Genomic DNA, 27,513 nt, shown 5'->3' on the forward strand with positions numbered 1-27,513 from the left:
ACAATTTAACATAACGTTTCAGTGATAATAAAAAGTTTAAAACACGAAGAAAAAGTGTTTTTATAATGGTAGTACCTACATTAATGGGGAAATTATACCGAATTGATTTTTGTGCGTATCGATTGCCGCCGTTCGGGGAGACTTGTATGTAGAATGGATGTTTAGAAAATCATTAAACATTTTTATACAAAATACACATCGAGGTATCTGTTTGGTGATTCAAAACAGGAAGGAGATTAACGATAAGATCTGATCTGATCATAATGTACTATACTTAAATACAAATAGCAACAAACCTCGTATATGATCTCTAAATAAATATCGGAACCTACGCATTATACACATTAATATTTTTTCGATTGTATTCAACTCATTTGCTCAATGTTGTACAAGGATAACCCGCATTCATCCGTCTAATACCTATGTACAGATATTAATTTCACTCTCAAACATATACCATTATTCTGTATGTATTTTCCTTAACTTTACTTTTGGCTAATGCCAATAGGGGAAATGTTTCGCTGAGCAATTGAAATGGAAGTCGATATTAGTACACATACGGCCACGTGTAAAATTTCAAGACGTATACGTTTTTCCAGGTAAAGTCACCCTTGCACGTGTAAGTACACCAAGTTCGCTCCCAAAAAAACTCGCCTCCCGGTAATTTCGCCCGTCCAGGATATTCATCTAACGGAAGATTCGCGTACGAATAATATTCGAATCTATAAAGTATTCTCATACGGAGGTTCCCTTTGGGGATATTGGCCCTCGAAAAGCGACTTAATTGCCAACCTTTTGCAGAATTGAAAATTAACTTCCTTTCGAGTATGCCGTCGTGACAAATTGTGTAAAAATACAAAGTAGGTAGTAATTTTTCAATATGATTTTACAAGAGAAAGACAATACTCAACTAAATAACCTGCAAGCACTAAATTACAGCCACTCGTTATTCGAGGAACCATTCACGTGTTCACTTGCGGTTTTCAGTGTAAAAATCCAAAAAGGAAATTAAAAGATAATTGGGGTTTTTTCACATAAACAAATAGGTAATTTTCAATAAGGTTTTCGGTTCAAAATGTGCACATACACGGTGTCCATTTTTCGAGTGCCACTATGGGGATCTCGCTTACCTGAAGAGATAGAGAGTTGGTTAAATGGGGACAAAGTTGCAAATTTTCGTGCTGAATAATAATCTGAAATTGAAATTTAAAATATCTAGTAGTTTTGAAAATATCGCAAACAAACGAAAATTTCTGATGACCTTCTTTTTTCATGGTAAACTAATCGTACTAGATATTTCTAATTAACACATTATTCAGACACTTTTTAATTTTTTGGGAAGAGTGCTTTGGAAAAACAAAACGTTCTTTTATCGTGAACAAAAGTTTGACAGTTTGATCCATCTGTCTGGTGGGAGCGTTAGCAGGGAACTAGTTGTGTTGAGAAAATTCTATTTTCATCTGAATAGAATTGAACCTTCGTTTTGCAAGAAAATTATAATTCAAATTAGAATAAATAATATTTTCGCAATAAAACTAGCACAAACGTAAATGGCACTACTTGAAATAACTCAACCTTTTGTTCACAACAAAAGAACGTTTTGTTCTTAGGTTTTGTTTTTCCAAAGCACTCTTCTTTGCCCTCATTTAATCAAATTTCTATCTCTTAAGATAAGCAAGATCCCCTGGAAAAATGGACTCCGTGTATACAGGTTGGTGACTTGGGTAACGCATCTTAGGGATTTTAATGTAAAATTCATAACATGCGATTATTGGCTCCCCAAATTATTTTAGAGCAAAAATGTAGTAAGGTTTTTTGTAGAAAAAAATTTCCAAAAAGAAATCTTCATGGACGTCATAGCAACTGGATGATAGAACAACAAGGAAGGTAGGAATTAAACAAAATTGAGAAAGAGAAAATTTCAACAGGTCTACCCAAAAAATTTAAAAAATATTCGACGATTGTAAGTAGAACAATTGTATGTAGTTTTCGACTGGAGATGCTAGTCGTCTTTCGTGCCTTTTATATGATTATAAAATTATTTAAAGAAAATCTGAAAAACTACTTTTCAAACATATTTACAACTGTGGATCTATTTTGCATGCAAGGAACTCGCAAAAAATTGTGTATTTACGGATCGGAATTTTTAGAGCGATTTCTCATTTTCACTATAAAACTATTGCATGTGCAATTAGATTAGAGTTAGGTACTGATTTCCCAAAAGATTAGGTGCTATGTCACTGTTTCAAGTAGATAAATAAACAGAAATTTTACTGAAATTCGTCTAAAACTGTCGAACTTACAAGTATAAGGGCTGAACTATCAAGAAACTCTCCACTTTTCGAAAATGATTTGGTTTTCTTTGGAGCGAGTTTCTTCATTTCTTGATAAAAAAAACAATGGGTCCCTCGAGGGCGCGGTTTTCGGAATCGGGCTAGAATTTTCCTGACGAAAATTCTCGGGCGCAGAGCTCCTGAGCGGATTCTAATTTTCCGTGAGGAGAGTTGGGGATTGATACCATGGTAATCGTGACTTTATTAACTGAATACCTACTGATCAATGTTTGTGCGATGCTTTAGTTTTACTCTGTTCCAAATTAGTTTCATTAAATTAAAGTCTAGACATATTATCCTTTAAGTCGTTGTAAAACGTCTCAAATCGTTCATGTCTGTTTAGCATACAAGAGTGCCGCTGTTTTTAGTAAGTGTGCTGTATGATTTACAACATATGTTTACAACGATTCCGCTTGTAAAGCCATTCGGGCACGTGTTAACTAATCGATTATTCCCCATCTGCGACGTTGCCGATTCGTATTATAACAAACTAAAAAAAAATGGGAATTTGCGTGAGAAAATCGATGCGTGTAACGGAAGCGGAACGCTTTTAAAATTTTAAGCATATTAGTCTATCCGATAGTTATAGCATCTACATACACCCTTCTGGTGACCATCTGCGGAAATCCGTTAGAATCCCTGTTTGCCTGAGATGTTATCTACGATGGGATCGCGAGATAATAAACCCGCGCGGCCATTGTGGTGACTTACTATAACATGGCCGTCGCCAGGTGAGGGGTTAGCTTCGAACACCTCCCTAAATACATACACGTTTATGTACCTCACCCCATCATATGCCTATACACAAAAATTTAACAAAAGCGCTTATTCTACGGAACTAATTTTCACTACTTTTTCCAGCATCAAGAATGTCATCGAGCCAAGTATGTCGACCGCACTTCCACGCGCCTCTTCACCCATGGTTATCCGACGGTGCCAAACCGTTGACACATTCGGGTCCCTGGGTTCCTTTCGGCGGCGCGGACCCCGACAGTAAATCTCAATCGCCGTCGTCGGGTCACGCTCAGCCGCCTAACCTCTTCTCGTTTCCACCCACGCCGCCCAAGGACAGTACGCCCGATTCGGTTGTACCAACGTCGGGCGGTTCGGAGTACCAAAGTGCTGTAGCGGTAGCGATGGGTGCCTTCATGCATGATAATCAGCAAAGCTGCGCTCTGGACGTGAAACCGTCGACTGTTTCAAACAAACAACGCGAAGGTAGTGAATATGAAGGGGCCTCCTCCGGCATGTTTAATGGTAACTTTGAAAGCTCGTACGGTGCTGCGTATGGCCACGGTATTCACGGGGCCGCGTACTCGCCCCAGACTAAGCAGAGTTTGGTGTCGCAGAACGCGCAATCGCCCAACAAACCTCGCAACAAATCGAGAACCAGCGCCGGTAAGATCGTAAACGTTCTTTTTTTTGTTTATACGCTTTTTTGTTTATCACATGGGCTATTGGTTGACCTACGTTTGCTTTTACTAACAATTTTTACTCACACTACATATTTACCGCTACTAACAACATGATGGGGTCGAAATCGTTCAAATTATGGGTGTGTATTATGTTCGGGTGTTTTGGTACGAACGATCTACGCGAATGCCAGAAAAGGGCTTTTCAAATTAACCGAAATAGCATCCTCTGAGTTCTCTCCTGAAGACTCGCAATACTCCCAAAGAAAACTCGCCCCCCCCCCCTTCCGGTACATTCGCCCGCGGAATATTCACCCATGGAATTGCATTCACCCCCGGAAAATTCATTGTAAATTAATTCGCGAAGAAGAACTCGCCTGGGCTAACTCTTCTTCCGCCCTTACGAAAACCCAGCCTCACGAAAAAACTCGCTCTCAGAAGAAATTCAATTCATTTCTTCAAAATTTGCTCCACGTTAAATACGGAATCCTCGTTTAGCAGACTCTCCTCCGGAATATTCTCCCAATGAATTGGGGGAATCTCGGGTTCCTCTACAGCATTCGGATTAAAACCCGCTCAGTATTTTCAAAGGAAATATGGATTCCAGGTTTCACAAAATGTGCCAACATTTTCCGAGAATCGAGATCATCCTAACTTTTCTCTTATGCTTCTAAAATTTCCCGACAATTTTCACCGTTTTCTTATACTCCCGACAAATGAAAGAATACTCCTTAGTTTTCAATATAGAATTGCCTTTAGGTGTGGTTTTCCTAAAATTTCCTCTGGTTCCGATTCTTCTAAAATTTAGTTTCTTATATTTCCCTGGAATATCCACTAATTTAAACTATTTCCTTACATTTCCTACACTTTCCTGACTGATTTCACATGCAAGGGCGGTTTAACCCCTAGAAATTATTAATATTAATTAAAATCAACAACTTTTTCCGAACTGTCTCCAAAAAAAAGCTGACCGTTAGAGCCTCACGCAAATTTTCCTCGCTGTCACTCAAAGAAAATTCGCCGCCCTACTCCAGGATGTTGACGAAAATTTTTTCACACCCAAAACTTTTGTCATTTCTCAATGATTTCCTCGCTTAACAATTTTTTCGTAATTATCTCCTTCGGGGATTATTACGAACCATTTTAGATTGCTACTTAATTTTCCCAAAATTCCTGCCATTATCTTAAATGACGGAGTCAGTAGGGGGAAGAGTAGCACTTTTTTTCCTTAAATTTTTTCCGTTCCTCTAGAACGGCATACTCCCAGAATTCCCTTTTATTCCCCCAAAAAATATGTTTCCTCTCAATCTCCTCCGATTTTGTCCATTTTCTCTTCAGGTGCATAGAAGTTATTTAAAAGGCGAGTTTCCACGATTCGCCAACTTAAACGTAATACAATTTTCTCCTAAATCCGAAATTTCGCATTTCTGCACAGAACTTCGAGTTGCAAAAATTTCATTAAAAAAAAATTGACCCTAAAATAACCCTCAAGGAAACTCACTTCAATTATAACTGCCTTTTTTTGAGCCCCCAAGAAAAAATTGTCTCAGATCGACTCGCAAAAAAAATTTTCTTATAGAATGTGGCCTGTAGAATCCATAATTTCAAACAGTTCCAAGATTGGGCTTCTAGTTCAAAAGTTACAGCCCTTTGAATTTTCTTTCGAAATTGGTTTCTAGTCCATAACTTTTGATTGAGAAGTCCGATCGAAAAAGTACGAATTGTTTTAGATCCTACGCACCAAAATTAATAAGAAAAAGTGTTTTCCCGAGAAATTTGGGTGCAGTCGATTTTTGGTAAAAAAGGAAGGTTATACACTGCCTTTTTTTGAGTCCCGAAAAAAAATTGTCTCATATCGACCCGGAAAAAAATTTTCTTATAGAATGTGGCCTGTAGAATCCATAATTTCCAACAGTTCCAAGATTGGGCTTCTAGTTCAAAAGTTACTGCCCTTTGAATTTTCTTTCGAAATTGGTTTCTAGTCAGGGGCGGGCCAGGTGGAATTGCAAAAACATTTTTTGCTTCATTTTAAGGTACTCCTTTTTCGGAAATCAATTACAATACAGTTTTTTTTTAAATTGCAGCTGATAATTAAAAGTAACAAAATATACAATCCAAACGAGGCGCGTCGCCTATCATTGTATTTCAGCACTTTCATGCTACGCCAAAAAATGATAAATTCACTTCAATTAAAACAGAATTTTTTAATTTTTTAACAACCTAACATCAACCCCAATTAGAGAAACGTGTTAATAACTTATTAATAGTGCAAGAAACTAAATACAGCACATACTTATAAATTTCCAACGGGCCATTATGACGTACAGGCCAGGTGGCAATCGCCACCCGCCCCCCCGGGCCAGTCCGCCCCTGGTAGTATTCGCATCTTTATGTACTGAGGCGGGAGGGGGGGGGGGGCGGAATATACCAGAATCCCGGAATTAGGTTCTTCTTTTAAAAATGACGATAGTCTTGAAGAGTGAACGTTTGAGAGAGAACGTAGCTCTGGGGCGTATGGAATACCCCCGAGTATACGAAGATCCGATTATCTTTTGTGGAATATTACTACGAAAGTGCTAGAAAGGAGTTTATCGAGTTTTCCTTTTATTTGCTGAGGAGTGTTTCTGGACTTATGGAATACTCCCCAGTATACAAACATTTCAATGATATTTTTTACTGTTAGCTTTTTCTCTATTACCCTAGCACAGACAGACGGACAAAACCAGCAAATAAGGGGAATTTTTTGCTTTCAATATTCGTCCAATAAAGACGTTTTTAACCCTCGTCCTATTAACACACTTCTAAGGTTTCTCAATAAATGGGACGAAATGGAAGACAGTTGGATCTGTCAGGCGGTGCACCAAAGCAAACGGCCTCTTTTCTATGGGGCATCTGCGCTCACAAAAAAAGAGTTGTATCTATGTAGTGTGACTTTCTGTTCCATTATTTCGCGAGCAAGCTTTTTTTTACACGCGGTGTGATTATTTTTGGTGTGCCACACATGCACACACTTTTTGTAGGTATACTCAAAAAGACCAATTTTCCTCACTTCACGCACCGACATTTCGGATCGTTCCCATTGGTGCATATCGATGCGTGGTAAGCACTAATTAAAACAAAGGCGAAGGAGCGCATGCAATAAATACCTACGCGATACAAAAAAAATCGCTTTTGTTTAAGAATTCTGATCGTCACTAACGCTGTACGTGTGGGAAACAACGAGAAAGGGGTGGCGTGATCTTAATTAACGATGTTTCTGCTCTTTACATTGTTTTACCCGCATAGCAACAGTGTACAGTAGGTACAAAGCAAAGCACTTTTCAATCAAGGGGTCCGTTTTTGTTACATTCAACTTTTAAAGGCGGCGTATAAGTCATACGTGGTGATTTTCGAGAAAACGCTCATTAATTGACATGTGTAGCTGCTCGTTTAAATGACTGTCGAAACTATGTTAATCACTTCGAAATGCTAAGAAGGGCTTTTAATGACATTTGTAATCGAACTTGGCCCATTAGACGAATTTGTAAGACCACCCATACCAAAAGCTCTCTTTGGGCGAAGCAAATACGTTGGAAAGTTTGGGTGCAAAAATTAGTAGTTACATTAACTAAATGCAATTCAAAGATTAACAAAAAAGAATCCCGCTTGGAAAATAGTGATGAAACTGGTAGCGAAAATTAAATTCTTGATTGAAATGCGCTTTATGTAAATTAAATTTACTTCTTCTCCATTATTAGCATAAGTCGTTCCGTTTCTGTAAGCACCATAATTTATAACGTCGCCTAAAGTAGAGAGATGTCAATAACACCACATTTTTCGGAGTAATGTTTCATTTGATGGCTCTCATTGAGCTTAAATTTTGCGATTGTTAGCACAATTGGGAGCCCACCATTTGGATAATGGCAAAAGGGCAAACATTTCGCCAGTAACTTAGAGCGCACGATGGGCACACAGGGTAAAACTATTACCTAAATATCAGAGCAGTGAAGAAAATGACTTGGAAAAGGTCTTCAATTAGTACCTATTCAGAGCACTGTACTTCAATTGCTTTTCAAATTTAGGGAAAAGTGCTTGAACTAAAAAGTGCTTGGGGCTTCAAGCTCTATAGAAGTGCTTGAAGCACTTTCGTAAAATTGCGAGAACTTCTAAAGAGCTTCAAGCACTTTCCAAGGGCTTTAAGCAAGCACTTAACAAAGAGCTTCGGGCACTTTTAAAGAGTTACAAGCACTTTCATAGCGAAACTCTTCGCGTAAAATAGGGGACCAATCTAGAAAACCTTACCCCCACTCTGGCGTGACATGTTTTGTGCTTCATTAGTGACTAGTCCGCAGTCTGCATTTCCCACTTTTGACTTCGACTTCTATTTGGCGCCATTTTTTTAAATTTTTATCTACACCTTTGATGAAATAAAAAATGGTCCCTATTGAAGAACATAAAAACAAAAAAAAATCCAAAAACGACTTCAGTAACACTGTATTTTTGTAAATGTTGATAATGTTTAATTTTTGGAAATTGGTCAAAAACAGTAATCGATTATACGAGAAAAAATAAAGAAAATAAAGTTAATTTCACATCATCGACAACCAATATATATTACCTAGCGAACCGATGGTCTGTTTGGTACAAACCTAGGCAAGGTTGAGGGCCAAGGGGTGAGTAAATTTGTGCCAAAATTTCCCTTGGATCGTTAAGCATTAAAATAAATTTGTTATTGGGCTTTCAAACAAAGGGTAGCGCCGAGCAAGCCGAAGGCGAGTTTCGCACAAATTTACTCATCCCATCCGACCTATTCTGCCAAGATTTGTGCCCATCTCGCTCGAAACGAAGTTTCTCCAGGGATTAGCTCGCACTTTAGTCCTATGGTATATAGATACTCTACTTTTTTAACTTGAAAGAAAGACATTTGTTTGACTGTAGAATCCTTGCTCTTTCTCGTTTGTTACGGCAAAGTAATTTAAGATTCTTGTACAAAACGACTGTGCAGAATTGATTATTTAAAACTTCGCAGAAGAAGGTATGACTATGAGCCAATTACGACCTCCCAAATTCAAAATATATGGAAAACGGTATATTGTGTATAAAATATGGTGCAAGAACCAAAATGTACATATAAAGGTAGCCATTCATTATTAAATTGCGACATTGTATTATGGACGGTCACTTAATTGTTTTGAACGCAAATTTGGGCCCAAAGACTATTATTTCCTCCAGTATAATTAAGATGTGAAACTACTGATGATTCTAGCGTGTTTTTAAGGTGTTGCCAGTAATTTGAAAATGTTTCAAGCACTCCAAATGACTAAGCACGTTCTAGGTGCTTTAAATTTTCAATTACTTGGCTTCAGGCCTTTTTAATGAATGTCTGCAAGCACTTTTAAGGGCTTCAAGCACTTTAAATTGCTTTATATTTTCAGTTACTTGGGAATTCCAAGCTCTGTCATAACATAAAAGTGCTCGGTGCTTAGTGCTCTGGTAAAGATGTACACCCGTGGTATTATTCGCGGAGCGATCATTTTCATTTACTGGGGAGTAGGGAATACCCCTCACATCTCCCCCCTCCGACCCCGATTTTCTTACTTTTAAAGACATCCATGATACATTTCAGGAAAGGATACTTTCGTTGGGTATCCATTTTCTCTTTCTATAACTCGAAATGGGGTGCAATAATAATCCACGTTCAAGAACTCAAAACCTTCACCATAAAATTCAATTTATTTAATACATTTGATGTTGAAAAATAAGTGACCGGTTTCGGCTACGGATGTTAGCCGAAATTGGCCTGATGATGGTTTGTTAGCCGAAACATGTTTTGAATAAATTGAATTTTATGGGGAAGGTTTTGAGTTCATAAACGTGGATTAAGGATACTTTCGATAGTTTTTTTCTTGAAACCACTAAACATTTGAGGGGGAGGGTATAAAATACCTCCTTAAAAATACTTTGCAAAGTACTTGATAATTGTTTTCCTATTATCCATATCACTCCCGTGATGGTATTCGGGAAAAGATAATCAAATCTTCGGTTTTCGGGAAACAACAATTGAATCTCCATTTACAAGAAAGGTTGAAATGGGGAAGGAAGAAAATAACAGGTGAGGGTGCTAAGGGCGTAACGCAGAAATCCAAAACTATCGAATAAAAGAACGTAATATTAAAAGAACCCAAAAAAAAGAGATTTCTCAATTAGAGCGATGATATAAGAGTAAAGGACTACCATTAGAGAAAAACAATCCAAAAGGTGAAGAGAGCAGTTGAACTTCGCGTCCCTCAAGCCACTTCTTCCGAACGGTCATGAGGATCCATGAAACCATGGGAGACATTGGAAAATAACGTCGTATGTAAAACATAAATATGAGCACTATTAAGGAAGTACCGTGTCGACGGTAACTTACCGATCACGTTTGAGTACGGTACAATCGTAATTTTATCTACCCATATAAATGTAAGAGTACATACGCCCCGGACAGACAGTCGGACAGAAAAAAATGACTGTAATAGCGCAAATTAAAAACGTGTCATTTGGAATTTCCAAAATGATTCAATCGTGCTTTTAAACGATTCCCTTATCACCCCTTAAAGTTTGGGAACATTTAAAAGTGTTTTAGAGTTCATTGGAAGCCTTTAAATTCGTTCATACTATTCTCTAAGAGAGAGCATATAATAAAATTTGTAAGAGTGTTTGGAAGCCGGACTTTTTGAAGAATCTTTTAAATGCTTTACAGTCTTTGGTGAATTTTTAGTGCGTAAAAGTATTTAAGAGTGTTTAAGATTTGAGCTGAGGTTTCATAAGTCCTTAAGACCTTTTAAAAGTTTGAAAGGATTGGAACTTCATCAGTATCAAAGAGCCTTTGAGGGTTTCTGAGCGCCTTTAAAACCTTTAAGAGCTCAGCCTTTAAGAGATTTTGTGAGTCTTTTTAAGAGTTTAAGGTTTCTAATAATCTTTAAGAACTTTGAGACCCTTTAAGAGATATGTGGTATTGTCTCAACTTATATTTTTTCTAGTAATTCAAGGGATTCTAAAAGCCCTTACGCATCGCTTACAAATCTAATAATTTTTAAGCGACTTAATGAACAAGAACGCTTAACATTAAGAGCTGTTAATATGTCATTTGCATCTGCAGGTTCTGTGAAGTGTCTGTTCTTTTATAAGCCTTTGTTTGGAGTCTTGCCATGAAAATCAGATACATGTTCAATTGATAAACGCTTTCCAGAACCTAAAAATGCCAAAAGACCAGATTTCATTTATTACTATAGCACATTATGTCTCTGGGTGTAATATTTCCGTACGAAAAAAACAGCGATAGAACCAAGCAAACAGTTTTTACAAACGAAATTAAAGCTCAATTAAATAAAAAACGCACGTGTTGGAATTTTTGTGACTCAATACTTTAAAAGATTTAAAATGTGCACATTGCAATTTTGCAACAAATCTTCAACATATTCTGAAATGGTATCTCTTAAGGCACAAGTCTTCAAAGGTTTTAAAATGTGCACAGTGTGATATTGCTGCAATACATCTTAACTTCAAAGAAAGGATTTAAAATGTGCACATTGTACTGGTATTATATGCAAATGTTAGACAATGTCATTTACCCATATATACGACGTTCGCCGCGATTTTATGATTTACAGTCAAAAAGAGACTTTACATTTAGAATGTGGGTACGGGAAAAAACGGGATTTTCCAAAGGCGGTACGAAGTTCGCCGGGACCGCCAGTGATAAATAAATTTTGAAGAACGTTTCTGAGGTAGATCCCAGAGAGAAGGATCCCAGGAGAAATTTCACCGGTATCTTGCCTGTCCAGATCGGTTTTGGATCCAGAAGAATTTGGAAGCACCATTTATTTCCCCATTGCAAATAGTGTAAATTAATTATTAAAGTTTATTTAGATACCATGTACCGATGATAGGCCCGGGATCCTGATAGCTGTAACTGATATAGAGAGCAGGCACGCAGTTGGGAAAGTGGGCTCAAAAGAACTTTAGGGGGTGAGAGTTGTCGATTTTTTAGCACAAGAATATGGGAAACGGACGGATATACAGACGGAGTACATACAGAAAGGGCACTAGAGAAAGCACAAACAATTAGGAGTGAATTGATACCAGTTGATTGACTCGCGGTCTGACCAAGCTCAATTTTGAACTCGACTTACCGCCACCACTATTATTAGGGCTGTTTTTTTCGAAGGAGCCGGAATTTTTACGCACCCTACAATGTCGCAATACAACAATTTCACACCTAAAGTACGGAATTAACCTAAAGAACAAGCAGGCGGTAGCCCTTAGCAATGTTAAACGGTAACACCTCACTTTCTTTTGGGACATTTTGAAAAATGCGTTAATATTAATCCCATTCCCTCAATGAGACATTTGGGGGTTGAATTATACTTTACGTATACATTTAGTCGGTTAAATCGATAAGAAACGATCAATATCCGACATTTCAACCTTTATTTGTAAATTGGCCGGGATAATCAGATTTCATACACGTTACCCTCGATTGTTGCGGTTGCGGTATCTAAATTCCAGGTGTTCCACAGAAAGTTTCGCATGTCATCAATAAGTAGCTAATATATTTCCAATACCTGCAGTCATTGTCCTATTAATCCTCTTAGCATACCTCAACTGTATACATATCTAGTTCATTGTGGACCGCAGGAAAATAATAAAAGGATAAAGTAAATTTCGAATTGCGTGGATTTTGTAAAGTAAAGTGGTTGGTATTATGTACTATAAGTGGTTCCCTTGACATATTTTCGTTTCAGTGGTTGTACACAATTGGCGATTTATCTTTTTTTAAAAGGTCGTCGATACCGTTTTGCGCTGAAAATATTAATGTTCGATAATTTTAGTGGCGTGAGCGAGTTTTATAAGAAAATAACATTCTGTTTGGGGTTCACCCTAATTTTCTACTTTAAATATTATGTGCCGACCCAATGTTGTGTAAAATTGATCGGTTCCTGTTACTTAGAGGTTTGTTTTGCCTGGGGGATTGTTTTGAATAAGAGAATGAGAGAAGGGCCCGGATTAACTTAATACTAAATCGATTTAGTTACATCTCCGTTTAAGGCGGTCGGTTGTTTGCAATATGTGAGCATCGTCGGTTTATTAATTTAGCTTTTGCGGTCGATATTGAAGAAGTAAAATTTCAGCCACGCGTCTCTGAATACCGCGGACAAACGTGAGCTCTGTTGCATGTTTTTTTTCTTGTGTGTGAAATTTGTATGTTGCATGTTGTCGTTTACAAAATGTGTTCTATAAATACAAGGATATATGCTTTGAATGCCAGCTTTTCGATGATAGCAATCGGAATGTATATTGAAAAAGATCAAGATAGAATCAGCTCTAATAGTTAATTCATTTTTGGAACTGGGCAGAGATCTAAGCCCAAAATGAATTAACTCGTTTTAGTCGGAAAAAAGCCAAGCTTTGTAATATACTTGTTGATTAGGCTTAACAAGAAGCACGATGCATGTTAATCTAAATCTATGATAATTCCGCCGAATAATTGACTAATTTATTATGTATTTTAACAGAGGGGCGAGAGTGTGTCAATTGCGGTGCGACGAGTACGCCACTTTGGCGACGCGACGGCACGGGGCATTATCTATGCAACGCTTGCGGATTATACTACAAGATGAACGGACAGAACAGACCCCTCATCAAACCAAAAAGAAGACTGGTAAGTCTCTCGTTTTTTTCATCGCATTAATCACGGACGGTAATTTGATAAGTCTCAAAATGTCTTTCTGAATTATTCGTTCCTGGGAAGCGGTCGCAACTCCCAGGACATAATTCATTCTGTGTCACTAAACTCGGGTAACAAATGAGATGTGTTCGTCGAGTGTGCAGGAGTAATCGTCCAAATCTCATTAGGTTATAAACGGTCTCATTCAAAGACGTTCGCTCTTGGTTTATTTTGAAAACATATTTTCAGTTCATGAGATGTAAAGATAACGAAACGCTGCTTCGCCGTGAACCTACTTTTTACCGTGTACCTATTATGCTTTAAAATATGAACGATAATCATCGCAGATTGACGATAACGCCTCGCGTACAATGGAATTAAAAGAAATGGATTGAAAAATAACAATACATCGTATACACTTCCGGGGGGCGCAAACCAGGACTTACTGCACCGCGTCTGAAATTAGTAGTTGTACCAAGAAGCGAATTATATTTTTTTTGACGATACACCTATACGGATTGTTTATAGCAAAATTTTTGCAATGTTCTGGATGGGAGGCGTACTTTATTATCACGGGGACTCTTATAAAATCTCGCGGATGAAACTGAGAAGTATAGGAATCCCCCAAATTAAATCAGTTAAAATTAGCATTTGCCATTTCAGTAAATTTTGCCCTACTACCAACCACATTACATTTAATACCAAGTATAATGCTTAGTGTCAGCCGATTAAATTTTGACATAGCGTCAGAGAGGAACGAAATACACACAAAACACTTCAGAGCACTATACCAGTGCTTGGAAGAGATTGAGATGTCAAGAAAAATGTCACTTCAGGCAAACGCAGCTGCGATTCTTTGGATACCAAGCACTGTGATCAAAAATGAAAATTTAGGATTACAAAAATAAAAATTGCAAGCTAATTTAACAATTTGAACACCTTTTGAGCAAATTTTGACGGTTTACTAAGCCGTAAAAGTTTCGTCCCATTCCGTCTGTGTCAAAAGCTTTTTCAATTCGTTACAAAATTGTCAATTGAGTCATGGCTTAACATGATTTTTATAAGTAGATTTATTGCTGAATTTTTGAAAAAAACAAGAAATAGGTACACCTGAAAATGAACTAATTCGTATATCATTAGATGAGAAAAAATCTTCTTTCGATTGTTGAAGTTAACATGGGGAGCAACGATCTACAACATTTTTTTCCCATGTTAATTCCCTATGTTTGGTTTTGGAATATTCACCCGGTATATCAAACCTTTGTTAAATTTCGTGTATAGCTTTATTACTTATAAATTATATACCTAATTTAAAGTTTATCGTGAGAATACTTTTTTGGCACAGGTTAGCACATAGATATTTTGGCATAGTATCATTTCCTAGTGTGTGACGAACATACCTATACATATCATACCATAGTTTTGGACAACAGCCGGCAATAGTTGAATTTAACGCTTTTTTTAGGTAGACGTCCTAACTTTTCCCAAATGTGTTTATTGGATTTTTTTGTACAGTTCTTTAGATTAATCCACAAAATTTTCTTTTTGCGCATATAGGTAATAAAATAGGATGTGAAAATATGAAAATCGAAGATAAAAAAAAGCTGAAAAAGACGGTGCACTCATTTTGTATGGCTCTCTGAAGCAATTGGAGAGAAATTCATGGAAAAATAGACAGATTCATGCAAACAATGCTGATTAGATTAATGTAATGGTAGTACATTTTCTGGAAAATGCGCAAGTGCACCATCCTGTTGAAACCAACAATTTCCAACGTTTGTTTTTTTTTTGTGTGCAGTCATCGTTGTACTCCTAATGAAAAATCCTACTCAGTACAATATGCACTTTTTTACGAGCCATAAAAAAAATATAGTGGATGATAATTTCTCCGAAACGAAACGTTATGTTGAAAATCTCTCCACGCTGTCTTGTAGAGCTCAAATAATGGCAATGAGAAAGTATTTTTTTAGTTTTTCGTACCTGTTCCAAGAACATCAGAAAATATTAAAAACAAAATCGGTAATTTTCGGTTTTTCTAGCACGTCCTCGGAAGTAATCGGAATATTCTGGGTTTCTATACATCAATATACGTTTCACTAATTTGACTATCTTCGTATCTCCTATGGTTTTCGAGATTCGCATGATATTTACTTATTTAATTATGTTCTCTGACATATACATGTAAGGAACTATCAATAAGGATTGATAGACGTTCGCATCGTGGGACACAGTGTAAAGGGTGTTCCAAATTGCTTGTTTGAGATGTTTTTCTGGGATATTCTGAGAACTGAAAGAGAATGATGCGGTTTATACTTTTCCGAAGCTGCCTAGATTGACGATGTTAATTTTGACGTAACGTAACGTAGTTGTATTTCACTAAGTTAAAATTAGTGAAATGCAACTACGTTACTTTAGCAACACACTAATTAAAAATGGAGCAATTCATCAACAATATTTGACGTATAACTTGCGCGAACGTGGCAACAGCGCAAAAGTCCAAAAATACAATAAAAATTGTTTGCTTTACAACTTAGTTATTTGTGGGAATATCAAAGAAGTAGACAGAATATAGTTTCTTAGTAAGGGGGCATATTAAATATTTTCCATAGCTTGCTTAGTTTGTAAAATACAGCACCAAAGTTTGTTTTCTTCAAATCGAGTATACAGGGTGACAATTTGAAAACTTACCACCCCCCATATCTTAGTAAATAAACGAGATATTTAAAAAAATCAAAATCCGTTTCGGTAATTCGGAGGGGGAATCACAATGACATAGTTGGCGACGCACCCCCTCCAACCCCCTGCGCCCCAGCCACCCCAACTTTTAAATCTTAAATAGTGACCCCCCATGTGTGATACGTCGTTGGAAAGCTCTGAAAAAATGCTTTCCAACCATACCAAATAGCATTACATTTAGGTTAGTAATTATCGTGCAAATCAAAAAATAAACTAATATGATACATTTGAAATCTGTCGTATTTAAAACGCAACCGGCGAACATAGACGAACTAAGACAGAGAATAATTCAAGAATGTCGAAATATTGCAAAACCAACATTTGAAAAGGTTCGACAAGAGTTTGAGAATAGATTATAACTGGCGATCAAAAATGAGTTGCTGTCGAGTCGGCTTTGGAAGTTCAAGTTAAATACGATTTTCCATGTTTATTTTTTGATTTGCACGATAATTACTAACCTAAATGTAATGCTATTTGGTATGGTTGGAAAGCATTTTTTCAGAGCTTTCCAACGACGTATCACACATGGGGGGGTCACTATTTAAGATTTAAAAGTTGGGGTGGCTGGGGCGCAGGGGGTTGGAGGGGGTGCGTCGCCAACTATGTCATTGTGATTCCCCCTCCGAATTACCGAAACGGATTTTGATTTTTTTAAATATCTCGTTTATTTACTAAGATATGGGGGGTGGTAAGTTTTCAAATTGTCACCCTGTATAATATTTTACATTTTTTGCACCAATAAATTCTTTATTTTTTTCTAATTTGGAAAATACATAGTTATCATCAGTATGTTACAAGTTAGACTCTGTAATCAATATAAATCAATCTAAAGTCTAAGTAAACCAGACATAGCTGTCAGCCAGATTTGAGATAAATGAGCAAATTCTATTAAAATACTGTTATTTTGAGCATCTCCTGAAATATGAACTATATATTCTACTGCGTACTTGTATTTAATCCACATTTTCAGAACTCAAGAACGGTTTTTCCTATTTGTCAATTTTTTTCTTATCAAACATTGATAACTATGACTTTTTCTTAATGAAAATTTATTTGTGCAAAAAAATATACATTTTATTTCAAAAAACAAACTAGTGCTGTATTTTAAAAACTAAGCAGGCTATGGAAGATATAAAAATACTCCCTCACTATGAAACTATTCTTTCTACTTTTTTCAAATTTACTAAGTTATAAAACAAAAACTTTTTATTGCATTTTTGGACTTTTGCGCTGTTGTCACGTTCGCGCAGGTCATACGTGAAAATTGAGATCGCCAACTAGCAGCTTTGAAAAGCACCTCCTAGAAGTGCAAACTGCATCAGTCTGGCTCTTTTAGTTTTCAAAATATCCCAGAAAAACATCGAAAACAAGCAAACTGTACAATTTATTTGTTTGTTACAAATTGAACTTTACGTCAAAATTGCAGTTTTTCATACTTCATATTAACTAGAATATTTGTAAATTTCTCTCCTTTAGGCCTTAAAAATGTAACACCCCGTATAAATATTTCAATCAATAAAGAAAGGAAAGGAAAACCGAATGGGAATCACACCGTTCACTGGACAAAAGGCGCACAAGGAGCCTTCGAGGAATGCAAGGCCCAACTAGCCAACGCAACGCAACTTGTGGACCTGGACCCCACGAGCCGTCACAACCGATGCATCAGATTTCGCGTTCGAAGCACCCAACCATACAAGGACGGACGATGGAAACCCTTTGCATTTGTTTAAAAAAAACTGTCCCTAGCCGATCAAAAAAAGGCACGTACGACTACCTCCCTACGAAGTCAAGAGAAGGAACAGCAAACTCATCACCGTACAAAAAACAATAAATGAAGTCGCCATCTCAACGTTGATAGCAACCGACGAATCAAACATAATTCAGCACCTCAAATCAACAATAAGTAACACAGAAAACGATACCAGTTATCAAGACCACAAGAATCGAAAGACAAGTGAAAAAAGTCGTACGACTTTGCGACTCTGTCATTCGAAAGGGGGTAATATAGCGTACGCAAAGGTCGAGGAAACAGTGCGAGAGCGATTAATACATAGCAAAATGAACAAGAAAAGAACAGGACAGAGAATTACTGCATCTACGCTACAGCTCAGATTTAGTACTATGCGACTTCTTTTTTTTAAACAGAGGTCGCAAATTTGCCTCAGATAATGATCTCAAAATCGTAGCAGCGTCTCCTTTTGAACCAATGATTCTATTTTGGATAGTATGGAACAGGAGGAGAAACGATGGGCTGAATGTACCTATTAACAGTAGATCGTAGTTACGTAGAATTTTTGTAAAACTTTTCTGCGGTTTCCTGCATATTTATTACGTCGTTGTTGAAATTAGAACTGACTGAAACGCAACTCGATTTTCTTATATAGCTCTTTCTGGAAAGTTCTCAAACGTTTCCAAACGCTCCCGAGTATTTTAGAATGTTCTCAAACAAACATGTCATATTTCCCGGGAAAATTGCACATCCGCCTTCGCTCTTTATCGCCGATGACGAATCATTCATGGCGCCTCGATGTCTACCGATATTTTTGGAATATTCGCTACAGTACATAAGAACGCTAAGGATTGATTCCATACCGACCACTCTGTACTGATATGGCACTTGAAAATAAATCCAAAAGCAAATTCCTACTGTTTCATCATAAATAACACATAACTGAGATATTGCTCTTGTCCAAACAAAGACCGAAGCAATAAATCTTTTTTGCTTAAAGCTTTTGGTGGGAATTATAATGATTAGGATGGCGTTTTTGGGATACCCGAAAGGACCGATTTAGAGAAATAGTACACATTAAAATAAACCGAGAATTTTTGGCACTCTGTATTTCGATCAATTGTACCTATCTATACCATACGACAGTATGCTTATTATTGCATATTATTAAGTTTGATAGTGACGCCGACGACTTAAAAAGGGCCGATTTACACCAAAATACCTTACATTAAAACACCACAGGCGCTAATATTGGCGCAACGCACATCAATAATTCCAAATTGAAAGGTGCTACTTATGTATTAAATATTTAAACCGATAATAAGATGGTACCCTTTGTATTTGCATAATATTCGACACCTGTCTCCTATAACTTTATACACTTTCAAGTTAGGGAAGAAAGAACATTGTGGCCTAAATAATTCATTAGGGGCGGAATTTGTATTCGATAACATTAGACACATGTCACATTTTGATGATGACTTGTACTACCTACTAACAGCAGCAATCAATAATACCCCATACGCACACGTATTTTCTTCGTTTTTAAAGAATTGGATGGCGCACACCTGTCGGTGGCTTATAATTAATAATTTTACTAGAAAAAAATGCTCTGCAATAGTCGCGCGCATTCCGGTTTTTCATGGCCTGCACAGAAGGACCATGTAGGTAACGTGGACCGAGATTTTAAAGATAGCACACAGTAGGATTGCTATTAATCATAGTTCCGCTTCGGGTTACTACAACTTCGCCAAGCACCTGAATTGGTGCCATTGTGTTTCTAATTTTAGATTTTTCACATTCGCTTCAACTTTCGATTTCACAGCGTCGATAATCTAATCGCTAACTTCACTTATCGTGGTCCCAGGTTAAGTTCAAGGTATGATACTGACAAATTTTTTTAAGTAGGTACTTCGATAGATAACATCGCAACTTTTAATTTAATCTTGTCAGTTTTCCTGATTTTTTATGAAAAAGTTGCCGCTATCATTACAGGTTGGTAAAATTTTGTAATTTATGCAATCAAGATCGACAAATTACAAAATGAATAGTAATGCACCAATTTCATTAGGAAAATTGAACGGGAGTCATTTATGAATTTTGAATAGCATCATTGCACTCGAGTGTTATTATCTAAAACCGTTGTATTTTAATTATTATTTCTTTACATTATTATATCTCGCGAATCTTTATGACACTTTTTAGTGTTACGATTTATTGCGATTACTATAGCCCTTAATTCTATAAAGAAATTACCGTTCGGGGAGTTGCACGAGGGGATTTTATAAATAGGGGTGTACGAACTGTGTAAAATGATTGTCTCCACACGCATTAAATCGTATTTCGTTCACTAATTAAGTAAAATTTGGCTCGGGACCATTTCAATGTTATTAACTTTCACTGACAATAAATTAATCACCCGTTAAATGTATAGCTAATGACACAACCATAAGAATCGATTGAAATTATTTATACTGCCAATATAATAAGAAAAAGTATATCTGGTATTATCTTAAGGAGGTAAGTGGAGCCCATCCTCTACTTATAAAACACGTGGTGCACCAAAAACGTTTTATCAAAGGGTTTTAGATTTTAATACTGCTTTTCTACAAAACTATATAACACGTTAGGGCGAACAAAAGGCAATATTTTGGTGATCAATATTTTCCGGCGATAAGGAATGAAAGCGGATGCAATGCATTTTTTTTTAAATATGGTACCTACGCTTTCTAGACTCTTCGAGTTTTTCCAGAAACTTTCCTTTATAAGTAAATTGAAGCGTATTTTTAATGGAATTCCTAACATGAATGCCGAAGTAATTATTAGTGAAGTTTGCGCTCCTATGTGAAAAACTTACATGTTATACGAGAGTTAGTGATAAATCAATCCATTTAAGGAGTGTTATAAATCTACTATTAATTAATTATAAATAAATAAATTTACTTTACAATAATTACAAAAAGAGAGTTACATTAAACTCTACTTCAACAAAACTCAAAGCGGTTAAAAAACATAGGAATCGCTACCTTAATATAACTGCCACGTATGCTTGTAATTATCACGGCATAATTAATCACGGGGGAAATTTCGACCACCCACCCACTCCGAAACACACCCCAGCAAAAGAGGACTCAATAATTTCCCCTACTACTATCGTGGTAGTACTCGAGAATAGTTAATAGAATCTTCAGTATTTTCTGGGCAGTATTCCATACCTATCATACACTCCGGTACCACCTTCTCCGACCAGACCGTGTAGCCTTAAAGACACTCACGATACTTTTCGGAAAAGGAAGTCAAATTTTCTTTCCCAGAAAAGTGTTCCATTCCCCTAGAAATACCCGCCAGCAAAAAAATACGACAAGTTTTCCTGTATTGTCCGATAGTACTCGAGAAAGATTAATTGAATCTTTGTATGCTGGGGGGAGGAGGGGGGTGTATTTGCTTGGGAGTATTCCAGAGCCCCCGGTACTACGTTCTCTAACAAGAGTTACAATAAATAAATAATAAAAGTTACCACCCCCGCAATTTAAGATTGCTATAAATGTAAGTGTGAATTTCTTAAAAAATTACTAAGTTTAAAGCGAGAATGAAATTTATTTTTAGAGGGTAGTTTTAGGGTTGTTTATAGATCATTTAAACATAATCGATCTAGGAAACAAAAATATTTGGGGCACCCCAAAAGTTTCAACCCTCGCCGTCGAGGATTGCCATGTATGTTTATGTGAATACAGTAGAAAATTAAGTAAGTTTAAAGCGAGAATGAAATTTATTTTTAGGGGGTAGTTTTGGGGTTGCTTACAGATCATTTAAACACAATCGGTCAAAGAAACAAAAATATTTTGCGCACCACAAAAGTTACAACCCCCGAAATTTAACATTGCTATAAATGTAAATGTAAATGTCTTAAAAAATTACGTAAGTTTAAAGCGAGAATGAAATTTATTTTTAGGGGGTAGTTTTGGGGTTGCTTACAGATCATTTAAACACAATCGGCCAAAGAAACAAAAATATTTTGCGCACCACAAAAGTTACAACCCCCGAAATTTAACATTGCTATAAATGTAAATGTAAATGTCTTAAAAAATTACGTAAGTTTAAAGCGAGAATGAAATTTATTTTTAGGGGGTAGTTTTGGGGTTGCTTACAGATCATTTAAACACAATCGGTCAAAGAAACAAAAATATTTTGCGCACCACAAAAGTTACAACCCCCGAAATTTAACATTGCTATAAATGTAAATGTAAATGTCTTAAAAAATTACGTAAGTTTAAAATGAGAATGAAATTTATTTTTATAGGGTAGTTTTAGGGTTGCTTATAGATCACTTAAACATAATCGATCAAAGAAATAGAAATATTTGGCGCACCCCAAAAGTTACAACCCTCGCCGTCGAGGATTGCTATGTATGTATATGTGAATACAGTACAAAATTAAGTAAGTTTAAAACGAGAATTAAATTTATTTTTAGAGGGTAGTTTTAGGGTTGTTTATAGATCATTTAAACACAATCGGTCAAAGAAACAAAAATATTTTGTGCACCACAAAAGTTACAACCCCCGAAATTTAACATTGCTATAAATGTAAATGTCTTAAAAAATTACGCAAGTTTAAAATGAGAATGAAATTTATTTTTATAGGGTAGTTTTAGGGTTGCTTATAGATCACTTAAACATAATCGATCAAAGAAATAGAAATATTTGGCGCACCCCAAAAGTTACAACCCTCGCCGTCGAGGATTGCCATGCATGTATATGTGAATACAGTAGAAAACTAAGTAAGTTTAAAGCGAGAATGAAATTTATTTTTAGAGGGAAGTTTCGGGGTTGCTTATACGAGTAGATCATATAAACATAATCGGCCAAAGAAACAAAAATATTTGGCGCACCCCAAAAGTTACAACCCCCGCAATTTAAGACACTTGTGATACTTTTTCGGAAAAGGGGGTCGAATTTACCATTTCTGAAAAGGTCCATCTCCACAGGATCGTGATCCTCAGTGAGATAGACTTTTCTCGAACTAATTTACGTTGGAGTAGTTTCCACAGTGGCCAATTTCACGAGACAGTAGGAGAAATTAGCCTCTAATGTAAACTTACTCTTGAAACCTTGCCTTGGATTGAAATCTTTAAGGGTTGATCACGGTATAGACAATATTCACATTATGTCCCTTGCATGGAAGTTACGAAGGAAGGACTGAGTGCGTGAGAAATATATCAAATTAGAGAGTGCGGACTGCAGGGGAATATTTTGCAGAATAAAAGGAGATATTGTTTGCTTTGTATAAAAACTAGAGAATTTCCCTTTAGACGGATACGGATACATTTATCGGCCTTAACTGCAATTGCGGTTCATCTGACCGCAAGTGAACCACAAAAATGTTGTGGGATCGACAGGGCGGTGAAGTCGGCTTGTGGTTGCCTTGACTACAAAATGCGACTCGTGTAAGGCCGCCCTTAGAGCTATAGGGTAGTTTTCTTAAGGGCAAACAGTGTTGGCGCGAGTTCTAGTTAACGAATTTCCCTGGGGCGAATTAACCTGCAATGAATTTTCCTAGGAGTGAACGCTCCAGGGGACAAATTTTCTTATCGTTATTTTCGAAGGCGTGGGAAATGCGAAATTTCGTATTTAGGGGAAAAATGGTATTACGTTCAAGTTACAACAGAAATACTCGTGGACACACATCTAAATAAATAAATGTATATTTATGTGGAAAAATGGGAAAAATTGGAGTAGTTATACTTAGAAAACACATTTTGAGGGAATTTGAAGGATGGCATTTTGGAAACATTAAGCGGCAATGTTCAGAATTTTATATCCCTATATACCCCTATAATCCCTTGCACAGGGTACTACGAGTTAGTCGTTGAGAAATGCGTAAAAAATGTGAGTAAGGGGTTTGGAGAAAAGTATAAGTGGAAATGTGAGAGATGAAGAAATTTTCGGGAAATGTACAGAAAACTTGAGGAAACGGGGGGAGTTCTTAAGAAACAACAGAAAATTAAGAATGAGCTAGAGAAACCAGTGCACCTCATTTTCCGGGACGAATTAACTAGAAAATTCATTGGATGTATTTTTTGCGGGAAATGTTATTACCTAGGGGTGAGTTTTTTTAGACGAATTACGTTGCTTCTGAAATATATCGGTGTATATTTTTACACGCGGAAACCCTTTTAAAATAACTTCTATAATATTAATTTCCGGGAGTGAAATTTGCCTTTGGCAGGTGATACCAGTTGGGGAAGTGTAGGAAATGTGCAGGAGAAATTAGAGAGCATTCTGAGGAAATATAGTTGAATGTATTATTATCTATTCAATTTTGCTATAAGACTTATAGCAGCAAAATCACAACGGACATTGATCAAAAATTTAAGTAAGTAAGAAAATCACTAAGGATTCGCCTATATCGAACCGGCACGATTCTCATAAGAAAAAACAAAAAACATTGATGAAGAACCCATTTTCATTGAATTTGTTTTTAAATCTCACTCAGAAATTCATAGTAAACGTTGAAAAAGCCCAGAATACCGTAATAGCTACAATTTTATATGTAAATTTGTTAAGCAACAGTCTTCAGTTTTGATCAAAAATGGACGGTCCGAATAACGTTGTAAGTGCTAAATTTACTCGTAAATAGGTTCGTTATAAATGGAAATAAGCTAACGCCCATTGCAGGCCGAATTTCTTAATTTCTTGATTTAGATAAATCGCATCATGGCAACATTGGTAACATGAAGTTTAGCTTAAAAATCGAGAAATATTGCGGCGATGAGGTATAAAATTTGTATATAAGTAACGTTACGTTAACCTTACCTCCGAGCTTCAACTCTGCCGACAAAGATAATATGTCGAGCACATACATTAGCATAAATTATTTCAGCCTGCTTATTCTAGCATTTAGTGTAGCTTTCTTCGGTAAACAAACACGCGGCTAGGTTTTTTTCTTCCCCGAAGCAGTGAAACTATTTTGGTCGCAAAATCGCGCCGTGTTCCCTTTTCTCGTATGGAAAGTGCAATTACAATGCAAGTTGTACATCTAACTTGATTTGTCCGTTATATGACGAAGGAAATTATCATTGAATAGATTTGACTTGAGCTATACGCAATGTTATGCAAATTCGTATCCTAGTAATTAATTGTATAACCTACCTACTGGGTGCAGGGAACATAATTTCGGTTACTAGCATCCCCTTGTGTTTCGGTGGTAGACATTTTTGTTCTCGTTTAAATTAATCAAGGATTATCGATTGTTTATTGTGTTACGGGTTCGTGTCTGCACTATCGTCAACAAATTTGAATTTAGTCACCACCTGACTTGAGGACGCTTACAACCTGTTACCCCAATTTCTAGAGCTTTGGGGGTGTGTTAATAAAACAGAAAAAATATTTAAACTTTAAATCTCGTGAATATTATGTCCATGCGCATTCAAAGCTTGAGGGGCAGGACTTTCCAACCCCGTTCCTAGCAACGGTGATATTGACTTTTCACGCTTATATATACGCGCCATGTTATAAACATGGCGTCGTTTGCATTACAACTCTATCAGGCATGAAAATGAGACACATGCTACGTAAATATTGTCTGAATCGTCCTAACTTTATACATATATAGCTATTTTATACCTATCCCTCTAATCTCTCTTGTCCTATGAAGTGCTACTTCACACTTTTACGTTGCTCTTTGTTTGAATGCCCTTTCTTAATAGCTTCAGCAAATAACAATTAAGGACGTTTCACTACCTACAACACAACTCGGATAAATTTTGGTGGAAATTGTTCTAGACCTGATTTTTTCGAAATCGGATTTTTGTATTGAAAGAGCGGTTTCACAAATGGGCTGATATTACTTGATTAATTTGAGGGACCTATATACTGCCTTTAAATTCCTCCACTGATTGATTCACAAATCCGAATGGACTCATGATCTGCGGATTCACCTTGTGGCCAGATTCGACTTGTGTAATAAGAAAAGAAACATTTTTCTATTAAAAGATGCTTCCCTACATAGATATCTAGGGGTGTTTTTTTCACTGTTTACCCAAAAATTGGTAAGCCTGTAAAAGGACGATAGAAAGAAGGATGCTTCTAGCCGTGCCCAAACATTGCATTTTTAATGACTTAAAATCAAGAAATCTACAGATATCTCAGGGGACGGTGGGATCGGAACGGCAGTTCTATCAATATTGACATATACCTATGTGGTTATTTTATTATGCGGGTGGGGGGGGGGCATACTATGACACTACCCCTTAGCGATATAGTAATGCGATCGTACATTTGAAAAATTGATTTGCAAAAAAAACACAAACTTTCTACTCGTTGACAAGTGGAAATGTACAGGGTGTAACAAGTAACTATGTCAAGAGATAATTGGGAGCGAAATCAAATTATGTCATTTCTTAATTTTTTTTAGCAACTTTAACACATAGCAAGATGGACATTTTCCTTAGAATTTTCGTGTCGAAAATCCCAGCAGATACGAAATGTCTTGAAAGGGTGAACCTTCAGTTTATTCATAATAAGTTCTTGTTGCGGTTTTGTCTACCTACCACTCAATCTTTTTGACACACCTATCTACTTCATTGTTATACTCTGTATAATTTGATATGTGAAACAGTTTTTTGGTTGTTTCATTTTATGAACCTTTGCTCTCTCCCCTTTGAAAAAATTTCTGTGGCCATCCCTAGACAATCTTATATGAAAACTAACCACGCGAGCTTATTCTGCACCAAAAACTGCTTTAAAAAAATTCAGAACCCATTTGTCTTTAATAATCGCAAAGTTGCATTTGCATTCAATGCAATAAATACGCACCAGTAAATATCTCACAAAATTTGGTATCGGTAGATGGTAGTCAGCAATATTCCAGGAACATGTTTTAAAAAAGAAAGCATCTATTCTGGTTCCTTTTATACAGGATGGCACAACAAAAACGAAACAGACTGAATAACTCGTAAGGAAATTGTTTTTTTGAAAAAAAAACTCAAAAACAAGTAGATTTAGGTTGGAAGGGAGACATCTTTTACTTACAACTTTACACCTTTGGCGTCAATCCCTTAAGCAGGGTTGCCACCCCTTCAATAATTTACATCCTGTATCCTTCAAATGACTCGCTCAAATTTGAAAACTAAACCCATAGGCGTTAAGGAAATTAAAACCCCTTTCCAATATGTCAGTCGACCAAATGTTCAAATTCTAATTGTTGAAGGAGTGAAAACCCTGATTAGGTAACTGACGTCAGGGATGTATATTTTTAAGTAAAAGACATCCAACTTCCAAGCAAAATCAACCTATTTTTGTGTTTTCAATTATTCAGTCTGTTTCGTTTTCGTTGCGCCACCCTGTATAAATTTACAACGCCTATAGTTCTACACTCGAGATGAATTTGTGACAAGTGTAGCCACTCATACAAATTGACATCGCTTTGAATAGGCGTGAAAGTAAAATACAACTTTTTCGCACATTGGGATTGAGCTTACTTAGTAGCGTGGGTAGCTCCCCCCCCCCCCCCCCCCCCCCCCCCCCCCCCCCCCCCCCCCCCCCCCCCCCCCCCCCCCCCACCCCCCCCCTCCCCCCCCGAAAATTCGAAATACACTATTCGAATAAATCTCTCTCC

At 36.8% G+C, this 27,513-nt stretch overlaps 1 protein-coding gene and 1 long non-coding RNA gene across 5 annotated transcripts in view; one reads left to right on the top strand and one right to left on the bottom strand.

Annotated features, from left to right (window-relative positions):
* The window catches only part of LOC116177158, a 160,900-nt gene that overhangs the window by 14,637 nt on the left and 118,750 nt on the right, over window positions 1-27,513 (bottom strand). The window lies entirely within an intron of this gene.
* The window catches only part of LOC116177157 (GATA-binding factor C), a 65,664-nt gene that overhangs the window by 8,084 nt on the left and 30,067 nt on the right, over window positions 1-27,513 (top strand). The window contains exons 3-4 of one of the 3 annotated variants that reach the window (XM_031496039.1): window positions 3,195-3,731; window positions 13,282-13,427. In XM_031496039.1, coding sequence (XP_031351899.1) covers window positions 3,195-3,731; window positions 13,282-13,427 — 683 coding nt within the window. The remainder of the gene's footprint in view (window positions 1-3,194; window positions 3,732-13,281; window positions 13,428-27,513) is intronic. The other 2 variants (XM_031496040.1, XM_031496041.1) reach the window with 2 other exon arrangements.

The sequence above is a fragment of the Photinus pyralis genome, unplaced genomic scaffold (assembly GCF_008802855.1).
Source record: "Photinus pyralis isolate 1611_PpyrPB1 unplaced genomic scaffold, Ppyr1.3 Ppyr1.4_LG7, whole genome shotgun sequence".
In the NCBI taxonomy this organism is placed as follows: Eukaryota; Metazoa; Arthropoda; class Insecta; order Coleoptera; family Lampyridae; genus Photinus; species Photinus pyralis.